This window comes from Puntigrus tetrazona, chromosome 3 (genome assembly GCF_018831695.1).
Source record: "Puntigrus tetrazona isolate hp1 chromosome 3, ASM1883169v1, whole genome shotgun sequence".
Lineage (NCBI taxonomy): Eukaryota > Metazoa > Chordata > Actinopteri > Cypriniformes > Cyprinidae > Puntigrus > Puntigrus tetrazona.
The window spans coordinates 12,974,690-12,994,085 of NC_056701.1; the positions used below are offsets into that span (position 1 = coordinate 12,974,690).

At 36.8% G+C, this 19,396-nt stretch overlaps 1 protein-coding gene and 2 gene segments (V, D, J or C); all 3 read right to left on the reverse strand.

Annotated features, from left to right (window-relative positions):
* Positions 1-18: 18 nt before the first annotated feature.
* On the reverse strand, positions 19-5,404 carry LOC122332086 (general transcription factor IIF subunit 1-like). Its single transcript, XM_043229414.1, is given in 16 exon segments — positions 19-723; positions 1,009-1,141; positions 1,492-1,633; positions 1,763-1,836; positions 2,243-2,380; positions 2,486-2,544; positions 2,650-2,803; positions 2,882-3,002; positions 3,004-3,088; positions 3,167-3,337; positions 3,725-3,918; positions 4,073-4,145; positions 4,262-4,272; positions 4,275-4,310; positions 4,455-4,496; positions 5,178-5,404. Coding segments are annotated over 15 exon segments (1,608 nt in total). The 5' UTR covers positions 4,467-4,496; positions 5,178-5,404; the 3' UTR covers positions 19-518.
* A 993-nt stretch (positions 5,405-6,397) lies between these two features.
* Positions 6,398-12,515, reverse strand: LOC122331923. The segment is given in 9 exon segments: positions 6,398-6,845; positions 6,939-7,232; positions 8,360-8,674; positions 8,753-9,079; positions 9,212-9,505; positions 9,635-9,943; positions 10,049-10,333; positions 10,475-11,557; positions 11,748-12,515. Coding segments are annotated over 8 exon segments (2,352 nt in total).
* Positions 12,516-12,660: 145 nt separating this feature from the next.
* LOC122331939 lies at positions 12,661-17,640 on the reverse strand. The segment is given in 6 exon segments: positions 12,661-13,229; positions 13,357-13,656; positions 13,756-14,076; positions 14,574-14,879; positions 17,337-17,408; positions 17,619-17,640. Coding segments are annotated over 6 exon segments (1,383 nt in total).
* Between the last annotated feature and the right edge of the window lie 1,756 nt (positions 17,641-19,396).

The following is a 19,396-nucleotide window of genomic DNA, read 5'->3' on the forward strand; positions in this document are numbered from 1 at the left end:
TAAACAAATACAAACACATTAATTTTGGAACAAATTTAATGGACTACCAAAGGAGAAATTTCCTTCAAAAGTTTTACCTTAACCAGTAAAAACAAAGAAAAACAACAAATTCTTTACCAAGAGAATATGATGATTGTATTCTCTGTGTAAAGACCCTCTCTCAAAATTCAGCAGGTTTTCATGAAAAAAAATCATTATGTTGATATGTTGAAGTGTATGAAAATGTCAGGCATTAACAGGCATAGATGTGGGATTTACAAACACATCTTTCCTATGCACATTACAAAATACAAAATCCTACTCCATCTTGCTTCTCAGTCTTCTATGTGTTTTCACTCTTCGGACCTCCAGCATTCTCATCTGGAACTCAGTTTGCAGCACTTTAATACTACTGTTTATTGTGAAAGGTTGCAAGCAAAACGACAAATATCAGATCAAGTTGGAAGCCTTAACCTAAACGAGCTGTAGGAGGTGCTGCTGGTGACGAGGGTTCGGTTTCACTCTCTCTTAAGCTGGGCTCACTCGGTGAGGTAGAAGTGCATCTTGTCATTGATGTTCTTCCTCTCTGGGTTGAGCCTCTTCAAGATCTGGGCGAGCACGTTGACCGTTTGCTCGCTGCTAAGGCCTGTGCGCTTAGTCTGGAACTTCTTCAGCAGGTCTTTAGTGGTCATGGGCTTCCTGATGAGATACCTGCGCACGGCATCCTCTGTCAGCTGCACATCACTAAAAGGGAGATGGCAAAAATATTATACACCCCTGTGAAATAATGCCAATGATGGCATTGCTTGAAGAGGTAAAATAGGCATCGTGAAAAATTGTGATGTTGAGACATTTGGCATAAAGTTTGCTTTATGGGTGTAATACACACAGTGTTACTGGATACAGCACCGTATGCAAGTTTAACTGAGTCCTTATCTCTGGGGCTAGAGGGAAAAGTCAACCCAGGACCCGAAGATGTGGAGTGCGAGTTGATGAGCTAATAGTTAAATGATGTTCACGAAAAAGTACCTGGAGCTGGGAGTGGATTTTCCTGATGCTGGTTGGGGTGTGCTCTTCCCTGAAGAGCTCTGAGGGCTGGGCTCCATCTTTAACCTCTTGGCCGCTGGAGTCTCTGAGCTAGGCACAGTTGTCTGACGCTTACCTGAGACAGAGGAGAAGATACATGAAATTAAAACTTATCTAACACTAAAGAGAAAGAAAAACAAGAACAACTTTGTAGGTCCCATACACTTGCATGATGTGGACTATATAGTTTATTTTTCTTAAGGACTTTATCTTTATATTCACCTGAAGAAAGAGTCACAAACATCTGTGACATCATGAGGGAGCGTAAATAAGAGAATTTTTATTTTTTGCTTAAGTATCACTTTACTTGACAAAAGTGTGTTAAATAAAAACAACAACAATAATCTATTTCCATGATATTTTCTTGCCACATTAACATCAAGCAGTAGAATATTTAATGGATAATAAGGATAATAAGGAGTGTACCTTGCTCCAGTTTGTTGGCAGCGGCACGGAGAGTGTTGGAAGTGGCAGCATTGTCAATAGAAGGTGTGCCAGGCCGACTTCCTGTTCTTGAACTACCTGCTGAGCCACGACCACCCCCTCGTTTAGGAGGAGTGCGCTTCTTCTGTGAGAGGGGAGACAACAAGAGAGCACTGTACCATACACACATGAAACAACATCAGAATTTTCTCTCATATTCACTCCCACACACACACACACACACACACACACACACACAAATATAAAGCATTACCACCATGAACAGTGCTGAAGCTGCCTCTCCTTCAATATCGCTGTCCTCAGAGCTGTCGGACTCGCCACTGCTGTCTGCAACAACATACACAATAATATTTACAAAATGGAAAAAATTAATAAATGTACAAATATAGAGACTGCCAACAGTGTATAGGACTATGAAAGAATAGCACTTAAAAATGAGAAACCATTATCAATAATAATAATAATAATAATAATAATACACTAAGTATACACTTAGAAGTTACTTTTAAAATAATTCAGTGCATTATTTTACTGTTATGTTTAACTAGAATTAACAATGTCTATTTTTTTAAGCATAATTGATTTTTTTTTTTTTAAAGGTTTCATATTACAAAAAAGTGTAAAGTTATAATTAATCCCTTAATCAAAATTTTCTAGTGGTATGCCTAGCATCCAATAAACATCACGTCTGTAACTCTTTCAAATACAAAGAAAAAATGCAAAAAGAGACTGCCTTTATCTTTCTTTTTCTTCTTTTCCCCCTGCACTGGTGTCTTCTTTCCATCCTCTTCCTCTTCTTCCTCCTTGCCTTCTTCTTCATTCTTGTTTTCTTCCTCACTCTCTTCCTCGCTGTCAGACATTTCATCAATCCCTGTAAAAAATAAAAATAAAAAAAATAGAGCTTCATGGAGTTTAACCAAACATTAAAAAACAAAGTGCATTCTTTCAAAAACAAAACACTTTCAGAGTCACTAACCTTTAGGGACATCCTCTCCCTTGTTGGGTTTGGTCTTCTCCGGCTCTTCTTCCTCAGAACTAGAGCAAAGAAAGAATGATGATGATGATTAGACCGCAGTAACCGTGAAGAGAGACTTTGGATAAAAGGCAAAAGTAACGGTCCATAAAGATTTGTGTAGGCACCTGCTCTCATCAGACATGTAGTCCACCTCCAACCCCTCAAAGTCACCATCATCACTATCCTCGATCCCTTCCAGGTCACTGCCCTTTTTCTTCTTCTTCTTTCCCTTGCCTTTGGGGCCTTTGTCCTTTTTAGCTTTTGACTTGGCTTCATCATCTGCATTGAAAGATGGCATTTCGGTAAGAAAAAAGCCCTACATTTGACACTCCTCTCATTCTCACAGCCTTCGCTCACCGTCTCCATTGCTGCCGTCGCTCTCATCGCTGCTCATTTCCAAATCATCCTCAAGGTCATGTATGCGCAGGTCTCCTCCCCTGCCTCCCTTCTTCTTTTTTTTCTTCCCCCTTCTCTCCTTCTTCCTCCTCATCGTCCTCTCCTCGCTCCTGTTCTCGGAGGCGTCGTTGAAGCATGATACTGAAGTGATTCACCACTTTGTTTCTCCTATATGGAACAATAAGACGATGTGACGTCTGCGATTTAGACGCGATGAGTGAAAGCGGCCACTCATCCTGCCCTCACCTTCCCCATTCCTCTTCTGCCTCCTCTGCTGTGAGCGTGCGGTGTTTGGCCTGCGGTGTGAAGTTGTACCAAGCGTGCACTGGAAACGCCTCAAAGGCCCCATCGGGACACTGTGTGAAGATGTAGTAGGAAGCATTCTCTGTGACTCCACCTTTTTTCAGACCCTTGAATCTGAGTCATAAAGAGGAACAATAGGGCAGTGATTTAATGAGATGTTGTCCTCATAAAGAGCAACGTAATTAGAGCGTAGTATAACAATATAAATATAGCATACATATCTTAAATCACCCGTATGAAAAAGTTTAATTTAAAATCTAATGCTGCTTGATATAACTGGTATCTGTTATCATATTAATTGAATTTATAATCACAATCATAAACACACTGGTTTGTAGTGCAAATAATTGTTCCTATAATTGCATTTTAATATACAATAATTATTTTAGTAGAAAAATCTGAATGAAATCATTTATTGAACAACAATTATTGGCTTATTAAGCTTTACTGTATGCATGGGCAGCTAATTTAACGAAAAACGCTAAAAGCAGAAACTTGCACCTTCTTCCTGCCTTGCCATTAACTTTAAGGATCCAGGGCTGGTCCTCCACCTTGAACTCCTTTGTAACGATACCATACTTCTTCCTCCGTGCTTCCTCTCTCTGTTTCTTTCCAAATTCACTGCCTGCTGCCCCCTCCTGGGTCTCCTCCTCACCATATATACGCCTGTTGCTCATGTCACGCTCCATACGAGCCTGAAAATTGCATCACACACACACACACACACACACACACACACACACACACACACACACACACACAGAGCGATCAAGAATTAAAGAGAAGGCAAATTTTAAAAGAAATGAAAGCAAGGAAGAGTAAGCAGTGGCCATATATAATGACTGTTACCTGAGTCCATGTGGAACAACTGACTTTATCACCAGCATTGAAAGCCATTATGTTGTACTTCTTACTGGTGTTTCTGTTGGGCAAAATACAAAAAATCTGATGTCAACCGCTTTTTTAGAGCCCCGTAGAAACTGTAATTAAATTTCAAATTAAAGTACAATTGTAAAGTAAATAAAACACCAAACTTACTTAGGAACTCGCATACAACATACTCTGTTGTGGAGGAACTGCTGCTACCCTGCAAACAAAAGTAATCTCTTAGGCCTAAGAGAGAGATAACACTCACACAAGGTGCAGTAGAATGATTTTAATAGATACAAATTTAGAAATAATTTCTAAAAGGACACACAATCTGCATTCTGCCCAATCGCCCTTAACTTACCAGCGACGTCATCACTGCAGAGCAAGAAGGCCCGTTAATAACCTGTGAGAACATACAAGAGTATGAATACATGTACAACAGAGCAATTTCACGTCTCTTGTTGTGCTGGTTGCAGCAGAACCTAAAACAAAATAATGAAAATATCACATATCATATATGAATTTATTCTGTCAGCCGAAGTGTTGGAGAGCAAAAGAGTTACCTAAATGTAGTGAGCCGGTCATGTTATTAATATATTGACTTCCTCTAGGCAATTAGGCTATAGGCTAAAGCTTTTTACTGCCGCTGACATTTGAGTTTTCACCTCAACAATGTTTTTTATAACACATTTTAAGAGTTGAATGTGTTACGTGGCTTGCTTACAGAAAAATGAATTCATTTCAGATTAAAAATTATTTAGAAATGATATACCGCGAAACTGTTGTTAATTCTGAACGTTCGTCGGTAACTTGTTGTAGATTTTTTTTCTCCCGTCTTCTAAACAATATATTAGCCCCCCTTTAATATATCATGTTCATATATTTCAGAGCCTGGCTATCTAAATGATTTAAACTTTACATAAGCCTTTATTAAAAGAGACAAGGTCCTTAATATTCTTGTTGTGCTGTATTAATTCACCAACAAGGATATTCCTCTTTGAACATAAGCAAAAACGCATTAAGCTCGCCGCAAATCAACTACTTGTAAAGATGTTGATGAACGTGTGAAAAGAATTGAACGTACCTTCAACCGGCTAACCAGATAACATCCGATGCTTTACGTAGCTTCACTTTATAACACTTATCACCTCGTCCGGCTGCTGATATTGTTCCCCTTTGCGGTATTTGATAAACCGAGTAAATTCGCCTTCCAAAAATAGATAAATAAATGAAAATAAACAAATTTAAGGATATAATACATGCAGCCCGCACCGTCCACAACTAGGTCTTCTTCTCTATGCTTGTCATCAGCTCCTTGGAGACTTACTGCCACCTGCTGCACTGAAGCGAGCATTGCAGATCTATCTATCTATCTATCTATCTATCTATCTATCTATCTATCTATCTATCTATCTATCTATCTATCTATCTATCTATCTATCTATCTATCTATCTATCTATTCAATAAGGTTAGAAAAAAATGGCATTACAAAGGAAAAAGTACTTATTAGACAAATATTGCGTTATAATGACAAGTTTAATTTCTGTCATTTATCATGGTATTTCTTGATTGTTACCTTTTAAAAACAAGTTGTCGATGAATGTTAATAATTAACAGACATACATGCAGTGTAAATATAATCTAGAAGTAATGCAATACTTTACCACTAAATAAGACGTTTTTTGAAGGCTAGGTAAACAGGCTTTAGGCTAATTAGAGACAATAAACACATTTTTTTTATTATTAAATCATTATTTCATTTAAATTTTTTTGTTAAACACAGGGTCGTTTATGATGCTTAAATTATAAAATGCGCATACTGAAACATAGAGTGTTTTATTTGTATGGAGCAGATGTCTGTCTTAATATTCAAGAAGAACTAGAGAAAATATGAAATAGGTTTAATGTTATTATAATTTATAATCTAAAATTACCATTATGAACTCAATCCCTTGCCATCTTCGAGAAAAAGCCTAAAAATATATTTCTTTTCTAACTTTAGCGCTCTTTATTCTACATTTTATTAAGCCCTCTATAATAGCGTGCCCTATTATTTTTCTTAAACTAATCCTAAACTGCAAAAATCATCATATGAACATGAACAGACTTGTTTTAGACAATAATCATCCAAACAATGCGTGAAATTTTAAAAAACCCCAGCAATGTTTTAAGCATTTCCAATGTTTTATTGTAAAGAAATAATATTTAAGCTGTAATTTTGTAGTTAAAATAGTTAAAACTGTCAAAAAATATATTATTTCAACAGTAAGGCCTAACTAAAATTATAAGATAACAATAAGACAATAGATTTGGATCTTTTATTCAAAAACAATACATAATTTGAGATAACATTCACTGATAATCTGAAAAAAGGACAAATCTGTGATGTACTGCTAATATATAATTAAAAGTGTGTGTATTAAAACCACTTATTTATTCATATTCATAGGCCAAACGCTGAATTTACCACTTAATTTTTGCAAAGCTAAGTCAGTTATAAGACAACATATAAGATAAACAAAATAATAACAACAAAAAAGCATAGCAATCTAGTAGGCATAACACACACACACACACACAATATTGTTCATGTAGGCTTGATTTTAACCAAAGTCACTGTGCACCCATAGCAAAAAGAGAGGAGGAAGAGGATGAGGAAAACACAGGCCATATTCCAAGTCTCTTCCACTGTATCCTGTTTAAAGGTTTCAGGCTTGTTCTCATTCATAAATATAGCCTCTTCAAACAATGCTGTAAAAAAAAAGCAGAAGAATAGGTTAACACTTATACAACAATATTTCCTTGATAAAAAAAAAAAGTTTTAGTAATTTAAATCTAGTGTACTTGTTCTCGTTGAGACGTTCTCGTTGAAGATACCAGTAACGTGAGAGACCTTGCAAGTGTACACCCCACCAGGTGTCAAGTCTGAAGGTTGGAGATCCAGGCGACTTTGGATACTAAATTTTCCATTAGGGCCTTTTGCAGGGTTTGTGATGCTGTCGGCAGACATCTTAGTTTCACCTAGCCACCAGGTGATGTTGATGTCAGGTGGGCTGAAACCAAATACCAAGCACACTAGCTCAGGCACACTAGTACCCTGCAGCAGCTTTACAGACGGAGGAGAGTGAGTCAACGAGGCTAAAAAAAAAAATTATAATAAATGTTAAGAGTTTTATAGTTATATTACGTATACATGTACAGTATTATACTTTATAATACATACATACACAAAATCATTTAAATTGGGCTATATAACTTGAAGCAGCATTTAGAAGTGAAATTGTAAATTGCATAAGGCCTAAGTCTGTTTCCGTGCCTAAGTCTAAGACAGTAGAGATAGCAATGCTAGATTTCACCAAATATAAGATGTTTCCAATCAATCTGATTTCTGATTTCATTTTTCAGGAAATATCTGTTTTAGGCTCATGATCAGGGGTATGGAAAGGAATAAGCTACCATTTCCCACTGATTATATTGGGTAGGGTTAGGTTTAAGGGTAGAGATTGGGATAAGTCTATATTTTTGGACAGCAGTGTTGATCCAGACACATGTCTGACTCGCTGTGTGTGCAGATATAAATACCTCCTTCTAATCTAATAAAAACATAACGATTCCTATGAAAACATAGCTACATATTTTGTTTGCATATATTACACTATATATATTATATTAATAGATTTTCCTAATACCTGCATTTGGGATGGACAACCATATCTTCTTAAACGTATGTGCCTCATTCACACAGTAGCTAACATTTGTCTTTAAAATACTGTCTGTATGAATGCGCAATGGGTGTCAAGCCCATATTTCTTTTCAGTAACCATAGCGACAGTGACTGAAATAATATCAAAGATGGCGACATCCGCAAAACTGAAAGTCTTATTACTTTCTGACATGACAAGAGTCCAATCGAGCCTCAAGTTCTTTCATCAAACCGTCATTAACCGACAGCAGCTTTTAAATTTGGGTGAAGAGCGGATTTGAGTCGTGCGCAGATCACAAAACTGTCTAGATCTAAAACTTTCATATTACATGCAGCTCATTTCTCTGTCACTGTAAGTTACATGTTTATGGGACAGACCAGAATACGGTTATCATACCCATAAATAATAGAAATAAGTGTAAAAGTAATGGCCTCTTTCACACTGCACCTTTAAATTTAAACCTTGCTTTAAAAATGCATCAAAGTTTATCAAAACCAACTAAAATGAAAACAGTTTTAGAAATTAAATCAGATCCATCAATTTCTTCCAGATGGCACCCACCATACACGTTCTCTATAGTGGCCTTGAATGGATATTGGGATGATTCATGAGAAACAACACATGAGAATGTGCCATCTTTCCACTCTGATGCAGGCAGCATTAGGGCACTATGCATCGTAAAACCTCCTGAAGTGTGAGCAGCCACAGGACTGTTAATGAACTGAGATGCATCCAGCTGTGTCTCATTTAGTTGCCACTGCACGGTGATATCAGATGGGAAGAAACCAGTGATCAAACAAACTAGACTGGCATTTTGGAGCCCAGAGAGATCACTGTCTGAGGGTCTGAAGATTTTCACAGAGGGTTGTTTTGGGTCTGCGGGCATATAAAGCAACAATTAGAAATCAGGAAATATTTTCCATAAGGGCAGTGTTCAGAACTGTGAGTGCTTACCTCGGGTTTTTGAGATGCTCTTCTGCTGTGTATCATTTGAGCAAAGATGCTTAACCTCACAGGTAAAGAGAGCGTACGAATCCCAGTCTGTAACTAAAACCTTCAACGTACTTCCTTTGCTTTGAGTCCCATTGTCATGAACTCTAGGCTTTTGTTCAAGGCCATTTGGACTGGAAACGATACCATTCACTTTCCATTGAATGGAGAATAAATTGACTCTCTGACCAACAATCAAACATGTCACATTCACAGAGGTGTCAGATCTCACACTACTTAGAGATGGACCCACCAGGTAGACCTTTGCCTGCTGACTGGATGGTGCGATTACTGTTGGACAGTGAACACGTGTTGAGAGATTACATTTGCATTATTGCATAGACTATAATATTATCAGATATCGGTATCTCATTATAATGTTGACTACAGAGAATGGGTTCCTGTCACATCTGGCATGTTTACCTGTGCAGATACTGGTACTTTTCTCAATAGTGTTCCCGCTGTGTCCGTTATCAGTCTGACAGGTGTAAGTGAACCCTCGATTCCACTCTTTCTGTGTCAGCAGTATCTCACTGTATGCTTTCACAAGACCATCATCCATTATTTTGGGCTCTAAAGCGCTGGCAGATCTCTCACTAGACTGTGAAAACCACTTGATTTTTGGGTTGAATCCTGTCGCAGAACACAGCAGCTTCTGTGTGTCTGGACTAGACTGACCCACACTGGAAACAACAGCAAGCTCTATGGTAGGATCGCCTGAGGAAAAAATAGTGTTAAATGTTCAGTCAAGAAAACATAAAACATCATGAATAAAATTCGATACATTACATCAAATACTGTCCCCAGAAAAGGTTAATGTGAATTGATGAAATATTCATTCCTCACCAAAAATATTTCCTGTAGGTTTCGATGTCCAGGATTCGAAGAGCAAATGAACTGTACAGGTAAAGGTTTTTCCATTTTTCTGGTGTTCTTTAGGTATTGTAAAATGTGTGGTCAAGGACCAGATGTTCTCAGACGAGGCCCAATCCACACAAATTAAATCTGAGATATCCAAATGATTGGCCTGGAAGTTGATGCAGACTTCACCAGAAGGGAGACCATTTACAACACACTCCAGCACAGCACTGTCTGTCTGCGTTGAATTCACAAGAGACCTCCTGATCACCACTACAGGATCTGTCTTTGTATTATCTGAGGAGCAAAAATATTCTTTATCACATTATATTTGGCTTTTAGAAGCTAAAATGTCATCAAGTGCATTGAGAAATGCAGATCAGTTTAAAATAAATCACTTACTTTTGTGAATTTCATCCTTTGCTTCAAAACATGGATGTTTGGCGACACAAACAATAGTCGTAAGGTTCAACCAATCATTTCTGGACAAAGTCAAGTAGCTGTTAATGTTATTGGGCAGGTCTTTGATATCTTTGGTGGCTCTTTTACTTATGCCATCTGTTAACCATGACACTTCAGTGTTGTCTGGTGCTTCAACATCACAGCGAATTGTGATCCCATTCTCCGGTGTAATGTCTCTGAGATTGACTTTCTCTATTCGGACTGAAGGTTTGGAGAAAGATTGTGCTGTAGGTTCAGGTGAAAAAAATAAAATTACCTTCACATTCAGCCGTCAAACTTAATGATGCCAAAACAATAATTACCTTTTAAACATTTCAGTGAGCCAGATATAAAATTTTAAAATTTCATTATTTTCTTACAGCTTACCTTTGCATGTGTTGTATTCTTTCTTGAACACTTCAGAATTGTGGGTGGCTTTACAAGCATAGTTTTTGTTTTGATATGGATAAATAGCTGGGATAAATAGCTGACTTATGTAAGTGTAGTTTTTCTCATTTGATTCTGTGCTCTGAAGAATTTTATCAATTTGATTCCCGGCAAACGTTTCACCCTCAAGCCATTGTACACTAATTTTTTCTGGGAAATAATCATTCAACTGGCACTCCAACGTAATCCCGTTAGCGTCCTCACTACTCAGCACAGCAATAGTAGGCCTTGTGATACGTTTTGCTATTAAAAAATAGACAACATCAATTAACTTAGGCAGTTTGGTATAAAGAAATGTACACATTATATGAAAATGCTTGATGAAAATGAATGCTGCTGATGTTTTAGTGTGGCGGTTATTTACATTTTGGGAATTTTTAAATGTTGCAGATACTGAAAACAAAGATGGACAGAAGAGGAAATCAGAATCATGCTTCAATGAACATAGCAAATAGCAGATGGAAATGTTAAGTAACAGTCAAGCTGAAATAGCCACCAAAAGCAGAACTGAAAACCATCTGCATCTCTGAGACATGGCTGAGCACATCTGCACAGGAAAGACACCTTGCCATTTACATAAAACGACTTGCTTGTTATGCAATTCAAGTTTTAATATACTTTGCAGCATGAAATATTTAGACTCATAAATATCCACATCTAGAAGAGCTGCGCTTCAGCTTAAAAAAGAGAGAGAGAAAAAACCAAAACCTTTGGATTTAAGAAATTATTACATCCAGATTATATTTCAAAAGGGCTTTTAAATACTTCTCTGTGTTAATAAATGCTACTCCTTATGTAGTTTACATAAACATCTTCAGAGCAGCGTTAGAGGTGATCGTGCAAATCAAAGCTTTGTAAACTAGAAAAAAATACAAGAGCAATCAAATGATTTCTTTCTTTTATTAAAGCAAAATTTAAAAACAAACAAACATCACAATCACATATTTACAGTAATGAAAAAAAAATAATAGAGCTGTTTTTCTGAGAAATCTTGCATGTCCTTGAAGGAATCTATCATTTCACCTGAAAGCACAAGTTGACACGAATTACAGACAGAAAAACTCAATGTATGTCAAAGTGAAATGGACTTTTAAGCATAATCTCTCATCAAACGATTAAATAATCGCCACGAAATTAAAATAAACCTATAAAATCTAGTTTCACGTTTATCCTAAACTAAAAATCAATTACAAAAAACTAAAAAAATGTATACCTTAACAATAGTAGCCCCTATGCTGTAGAACAAGGTGATGAGGAACAGGAAAACAAAGGTTACAGCGGTGTTTGCAATGTCTCTATCATCTGTTTCAGTGGTGTCATTCAGAGGATTCTCAACCCACACAATACATTCTGCAGGAACAGACAAGAACACATTTGAATGACTCCACTGTGCAGCACCAACATGTTCTGTTATAATTACAATATTTTAAGCGTTTTGCCTGCCCTTCCAGTAAAAGGACACCAGCTGCAATTTTATGAAAGAGAAAGAACCATGATTGAATTATACAGTTTTTGAGATTTGGGACTTTTCATCTGTCATGTTTCGTCTTGTTAATGAAATAAAATATTAGCAGAGAAAGGTGACCCTGACAACCTCAAACAAGTCAGCTAATGGCGTCTTGGCATGCTGTAGATCAACTGATGTGACTATAAATTAGCAAACTCTAATAACTGAACTGTTATAGGGAGCATAATGTGTTCATGTGATTATAATATCAAACAGTACAAATGACATAAAATATGCACACACACACACACACACACACATACATACACACACAGACAAACATTTACTTCCATTATTAAGCCAGCTAATGGTTTAACGATATTAGATTTTTACTGCAGAGTTATATATTTAGACTTTATATATTAAATATATATATTTATTTTTAATTTATGATTATTCAAAATTGCTTGATTCATTATTTTATTTTTGATATTTTAGCTAAAGCTTTATCTTTCAATTCGAATACATTTTGTGCCATTCAATAAACATACTTTTGTCTTATTATTTCAGCTTATGTGATGATATTTTATAATGTTTATTATCTTTAATGCTCACATGTACCGCTTTGACAGAGAAACACGATAAACAAGTATAATAACAAAAATTAAATGCACAGGAATTATGCTTTGTTTCTTTTTTATTAGTCTCTTCCTAAATGCAACGTGCAAGAAAGTATCTCAAAGAAGCAAGAAGCCACAAACATTAAAGACCAACACGATTACAAAAATGGACATGCAACCCAAAAGACAAAAGGAGAAAACAAAATGAGCACTTAACAGGCATAACAGGAGGACACCACATACACAATGCTCTAGGCCTTGCAAGATGCAGTATTCATACTTAGATTAATTACACCTGCCTTATCAGTATCGTCAGTAATAGATCTGGTCAGTACGCGCATATTGTCATCGATGCTTTCGTGATACACGACACAGCTGAACACTGTGCCATTCTTCCATTTGGAAGCATTAACTGTTAGCTGACTGTAGACTGAAAAGGTTTGATCGTTCTGAATTGGCAGGCTAGTGGTGTATTTAGAAGTCACAGGTTCATCGTCAGCAAGCCAAGACACAAACACCTCTTTGGGGTAGAAGTCTTTCACGTAACATGTCAGGGTCACCGGTTCGTCTGGTCTGTGCTCTGGGGGCGCTAATATGTAAACTGTGGGTTTCTTGGCTGTTCCTGGGACTAGTAATACAAGATCACAGTTAAGTATAGAATGAGTCATGAGTCATTATTTTTGATCAAACTCTATATCAAAGTCAGTTGTATGAAGTATGAACTGCATGATGTTGTACAAAAAGAAAAAACATACCATTTTCTCTGTTGAACGTTTTCAACGTGGGCTCCGCGAGGTCATCGTGTTCAACCTTGCATGTAAATTTAGTGCCGTTTCTCCATTCTTCATAGCCTATTGGAGCGTCAAGTTCCACATTTTGTCCCTCTAATGGTTTCTTGGCAATGTCCTTATGATTCGCTGTTATTGTTATATTGAAGGATCCCAAAAACTCTGCTGAAGCTTTGCACTTCAGCACTCCTGTTCTGTTTTTCAGCATGTCTTTATGTGAAGGAGGAACAATATCAACGGTGATTTCGTTGAACTCTACATAAGGAGCTGGGAAAACAAGACAGATTTGGGGAGACGTTAACAATATGAACACAGAAAAATCTTTCTATTTTCAAAACGTTGCGTGTTCTTAAGAAAAAAACATACCTGAGTATTCAGCCTCTTTTGCTAAATTTCCCGCCTTGTGCAGGAACTCGCACTTCATTTTCGTATTTTGCTTCTTCCAGTCTGCGGCACTGATTTGCAAAATGCTTGTGGCGCTATATTTGGTTACTGACTCTTTCTTCTCAGTTTTGTCACATGTGTCTATCACATTTGTCACTTCTTTATCATTCAGAGACCACTTAAATGTGTATTCATTAGGCGAAAACCGCTGGGCTAAACACATGAAGGTTGCTGTTTCATTGTCTAACTCCATTTTTGTAGGTTCTGTTAAGAACAGGGTTGCACGCAGATCTGGCGGTGGGGCTGGCAACATACAGGAGAAAGCAGAGGGGACGTGAAAAGCAAAAGAAAATAGTGCAACATACCTTTAAAAGCAAGCAAATAAACGTTCTTGTAGTCAATGACAAACATTGCGTACTTTTTCCCCCTCTTCTCCCGTTTTGTTTTATACAGTGGGGGAAATTCTCATAGGTTATTGTATTACCTAAAGTATTTCTGAAAGCCCATAGGTGCATTTCGTTGATTAAAGAAATCATATAACCTACAATGTGCTTATAAACAGCATTTTTAGACCTCAGCCTTGCTGGTGAAACATTAACTGACATCAGACATTGATAGGGAAAACTGCTTGACATCCACAGTTCTGGCAGCAGGTTCACTGGTTAAATAAACCAAAGATTGTGCTAAACTTTTCCAATCAAACACGAGCCTCCACAAAGAAACAACAACGCATTCTTAGTCCGACATCACAGACGCGTGAAATAGCTAATGTAAAATGTGAACAGATTATTGTAACTTACCTTTTGGAGCAAGAGAAGATGCTTTCGCGCCTTGAGAATTTGACGCTTCGCATTGGTAAGGTTTTTTGGGATCCCAATCGCTTTTTCTCACGCGCAGATGGCTGATTTTGGTATAGTCTCCGTCTTTCCCGAACGCCGGATACTGCACGACATCACTCAACGATTTCTTATCAAAATCCGTCCATTTGAAAGAAAGAGAGTCCGCGGGTGAGAAACCACTCGCCATGCAGCCGATGGTGATAAACCCGTCTGAATCAGGAGAGCACTGGGACATGGCGAAGATCGACTTTGGCGGAGACGGTTGAGCTGTGGAGACAGTGCATCGTTCTCAGACTAAATCTATATGCCTACAATGAGCTCACTTGCATAAATTCATTCAGTCTTTCAGTAGGTAGACCTACTTACACAGGACCTATTAGACTAGGCTGCATGTCAAATGAATGAGTGGAAGGATACATCGATAAAATAATCACACGATTGAATCTGAAATAAATCGATTATAAAATTTTACATAAACGTCAAATAAAACAAAATGATGCGATTTACTATTTTTACGCAAGAAGGTAACTTTGCAGATCCTATTAAATCTTGTGCCGCACACAAGCTAGGGCTAGGCTTAGCATGTACTTGACATCAACTCTAAATATTGATTGAATTTATTTATTTATTTATTTTTTAAACCTAGCCTATAAGTGTTGCCCTGCTGAATGGTATTTTACAGTTTTAGACGCAGAATGCTCGACTGACCCAAGAAAAGTCTTCTGACGAGCCAATAAAACAAAATCTTGCGAATTAAGTGAAACTATTTATTTTTCGTCGACGCTATATGCTAATAAATAAAGCGTTAGCCTGTTCATTTAAACAAATGTAGAAAATGCGACTGCATCGATTAGGCTGCTTTGCAGTTGTTTTAAAACGAATCCTTACACATAACCTATAAATGACACGTGTAAGTTAAAACAAACATATAGCCTAACACTTTAATACAGGAACCAATTTTCACTATTAAAATAAAGCGTGACCCAAACGAGCAGACGGTACAAATAATTATTCATTTTCAAATTATTACAAAGTTCAGTGTTACAATAATGTAAGGTACATTATTGTACCACTGAACTTTTGTAATTTGAAAATGAATAATTATTTGTAATTATTCATTAGCTTAAATATCGGCTGGGTATGGACCTACGTCGGTGTTTTGCTTGTTTAGATCTGAATTTGTATTATGAAATTTTCTTAGTAATAGCGGACGTTTATTATTTTAAAATATAATCAGGAATCGCCATAGCAGTGCAAAAAGTTAAAACGCATGAAACACGTTGCAGTCTGGTTACTATTTAGTCACATTTCGCTGTTTTCAGCTTCTAATATTCACATTTTAACACTACTTGGTTTTTGTTAGTTTTCTAGCACAACAAAACATTGTAAAATGATGTAGCCCATATCTTTAACATTTTCTAATGAAATAATCATTTGACAACCATCAAAAGAACTCTTAAGACTGTAAATACTGCAAATAAAATGACATATACATGTGACATTTTGTCTTATTTTACGATACAACTGTCCTTACATTTAATAAAGTGATCTTACTGTTTGTTACGGTGACCTTGGTGCCGCTTCCCCAGTAGTCGAAAGCCCAGTTACACAATATTATTTTAATGCTACAGCGCAGTACAGAAATGTTTTTCACAAATGCTTAGGATCTGTTAAATGACACGTGTCTGATTTGTTGTTTTATCCGAATACGTGGACGCATCAAATTATGTAAAATGCAGTTATTCATAATTAATGCGAATCTTTGCGTTTCTAGCAAAGCTCTGAAACATACCCCGACTTTATTGGCCCTAATCGTAGAGTAAATAACCATTTAAATGTTGATTAAATATAAAAAACTTTCTGACAACTTAGCCGATCTGTCACAATTGTTTGCACTTATATCAGATTTAGTTTAAAGTGTTTTTCTTACCTGATGTGACAGTGACCATGGTTCCTTTCCCCCAGTAGTCAAAAGCATAGTCACAATGACAGTTTCACCCACAGATATTGTACAAAATCGTATTACGGGTCATTTTTATTTATTATCCTACGCCACAAAATCGACTATTTATCATTTTTATTATAATTCATTCTTGCAAAACGGACAAGCGGTCTGTATATTTTTCCTATTATTCTATATTCTATATTATGAAATATTAAATATTTCTTACCAGATGTCACTGTGACCGAGGTGCCTTTCCCCCAGTAGTCAAAGGCAGCGTAGTCACAGTGATATTTTTAATTTCTTCAATGCACAAAAACTAACGATTTTTAAAATATCAGCAAACCCAGCTACAGTCCTTTTTGTTTTATGATTAAATGCAACATTGTTCGTGATGTTTTTTTTTCTTTGACTCTCTTCATTTTAAAACAAGTGGACTAAAAATATTCTTCTACTACACGTTTTTTGTTCTTTCTTCTTGAAGTTTGGCTTTAACTAAACAATAATTTACGTTACAGTCATCGATAAGAGCCATAATATAACCCTAATAGTACATTTAGGTTTCGCCATATAGACCTAGATTAATCAAAGCGACTATTTTTGAGAGGTTTTAGTGCGCACGTTTTTTAGGTTTTATTCGATATAGTTTACGATTACCGACGACCTTTCCACTATTAGCTCGGGCAAAAATTATGAATATTATTATTCCGTGCCAAGACCACTTACCTGATCTTCAAAATTGTATAAAAATGCAATAACAGTAAATAGCAACAACATCTTACCTGAGGTAACGGTGACTTTGGTTCCTTTCCCCCAGTAGTCGAAGTAACACAGTGACTGGTGCCTATGAGTTACTAACCAAAAACCCAAACTTCATCAAACTTCAAATTCAAAGTCATTTGTTATTCTACCTTCCTTTTAAATGGATTTAGTAAAAAGTTGCTTTCTAGTATGTCAGAAACATGATTTGAACTAAAGATATAGCACTAATGTTTGTTGCTATTCAAAATACGAAGGCACTGATATTAAAACGTGAAACCATTTTTAGGCTATAACAAACAAACCTTTCATTCATCTGCCCCTACTAATAATAAAAACTCTGAGACATTTAGGTTTTACATAATTATCATACATTCATTATTTAACAAAAGGGCTTCAGACAACAGGTAAGAAAAGATGTTAGCTTGATTACAACACTGAGCAGCTGTGATTGAAGCTGGAGAAGTTTCAGTTAAGTGAAAACTTTAACTCATAGTTTCCCCGGAGAAGATCTTGCAGTAATGTATCTTTGCAGGTTATCGGTGTAACGAACTGGACTGAGAGACAGAGGTAAAGTAAAATTGTAAAGATGTTTACTGACAGATGAAATTAGCAAAATGAAGATGACAAGTGAGTAAAGAGACTTTGGGAAGTTTCATTTGGAAATGGCAATGGCTTGATTTGACTTCCCGTCTTGACAGGAGCTTATATCTGGACACAAAGGACCGGGAGCACACACCACAGACTGGGACCGGGAACTGGAGGAGAAGACAAGAGAGGCAAATATCAATAGACTTAGATTCAATGGATCTTCAGCAGTAGTCCACCTCATGTAGCAATGAGACCAAACACTGAGGGAACTGGGATTGATGATGGTGGTGATGAGGACGATGTGCAGGTGTGACAGATTAGTACTCTGGTGATTAGGAACATTGTGGTTGGCTGGTGGAAGAGCATGGCAGAACACCACCCACCACACCACACCACGACACTGGATATACTTAGAGGACTGGCTAGAAGGAACACAGTTTTGCGCTTTTGTACTTGATCTTGATTGGTTGATTGCATGAGTGACAGGTGCAAGTCTGGCCAATCAATGACACTAAAATTGTAAACAAGAACATCAATTTTACTTTCAGCAACACCTTGTAGGAGCAACAACAAACATGTTTTTATCATGGGAAATCCTCTTAACAGCTCAAAGCATCCTACAACATAGATATCTGTGTCTTCAAACCGTTGTTTAATTGTGAATATGAGACTGGGCTGATGAAAGATTGCTGTATGAGATGCAGGTGATGCTTGCTCAGTGCAGTCTCTCTCATAACATTCTACATAATACAATAAGTTGTTCACTTCAGTGAAGCAGCCCAATATTCCTTTGTTAGTTTTGAAATAGTCTGTAGACTGATGGCTGAAGGTCTGGAATCGATGGCAGCGTTGTTTAGTCAAGGTCTGCCCATGAGAACGTTTGACAGACATGTCAGCCAATCACAGTATGTTACATTCAGCATGACGTTTTGGAGTGTGGAAATGTCACCACAATTACAGACGTGTTTTTCGGATTCTATGCCGCAAATATTTAATATTTCGGCTTTCTTATTTCACAAGGGGCTTGTAGTCAGCGCAACATTGTTTTCAGGTGGAATGTTAAAGAACATGATGCATGTTAGATCATTTTTCAGACTTCGTTCAGCAAAATAAATGAATATTTTTTCGAGCCACTTGTTCATTTCTTTTTTTTTTTTGCATAACATAATTATAAAGATATGTGTCACTTTCCTAACGTATCTATTTATTTGAGTTGTTCGTTCTTCACGTGACATCCGCATAAGCTTTAATGAATGCAGTATGAGCTGGGAATAGAATTGATTAGCCTTTCATTCTTTTGTCACATGATGTGACAGCACTGAATAGAGAAAGTTCATCTATAACCTTCTTTACCTAAAATCTATTCCAACAACAGAAAAAGTATCATATAACAAAAAGATTACGGAACATGACTATTTATGCAAAATGCTTTCAAAGTGTTTAAATTAGATCTTGATTTTATGTCTAAAAACTGTGTAATTAGCAGCATTTT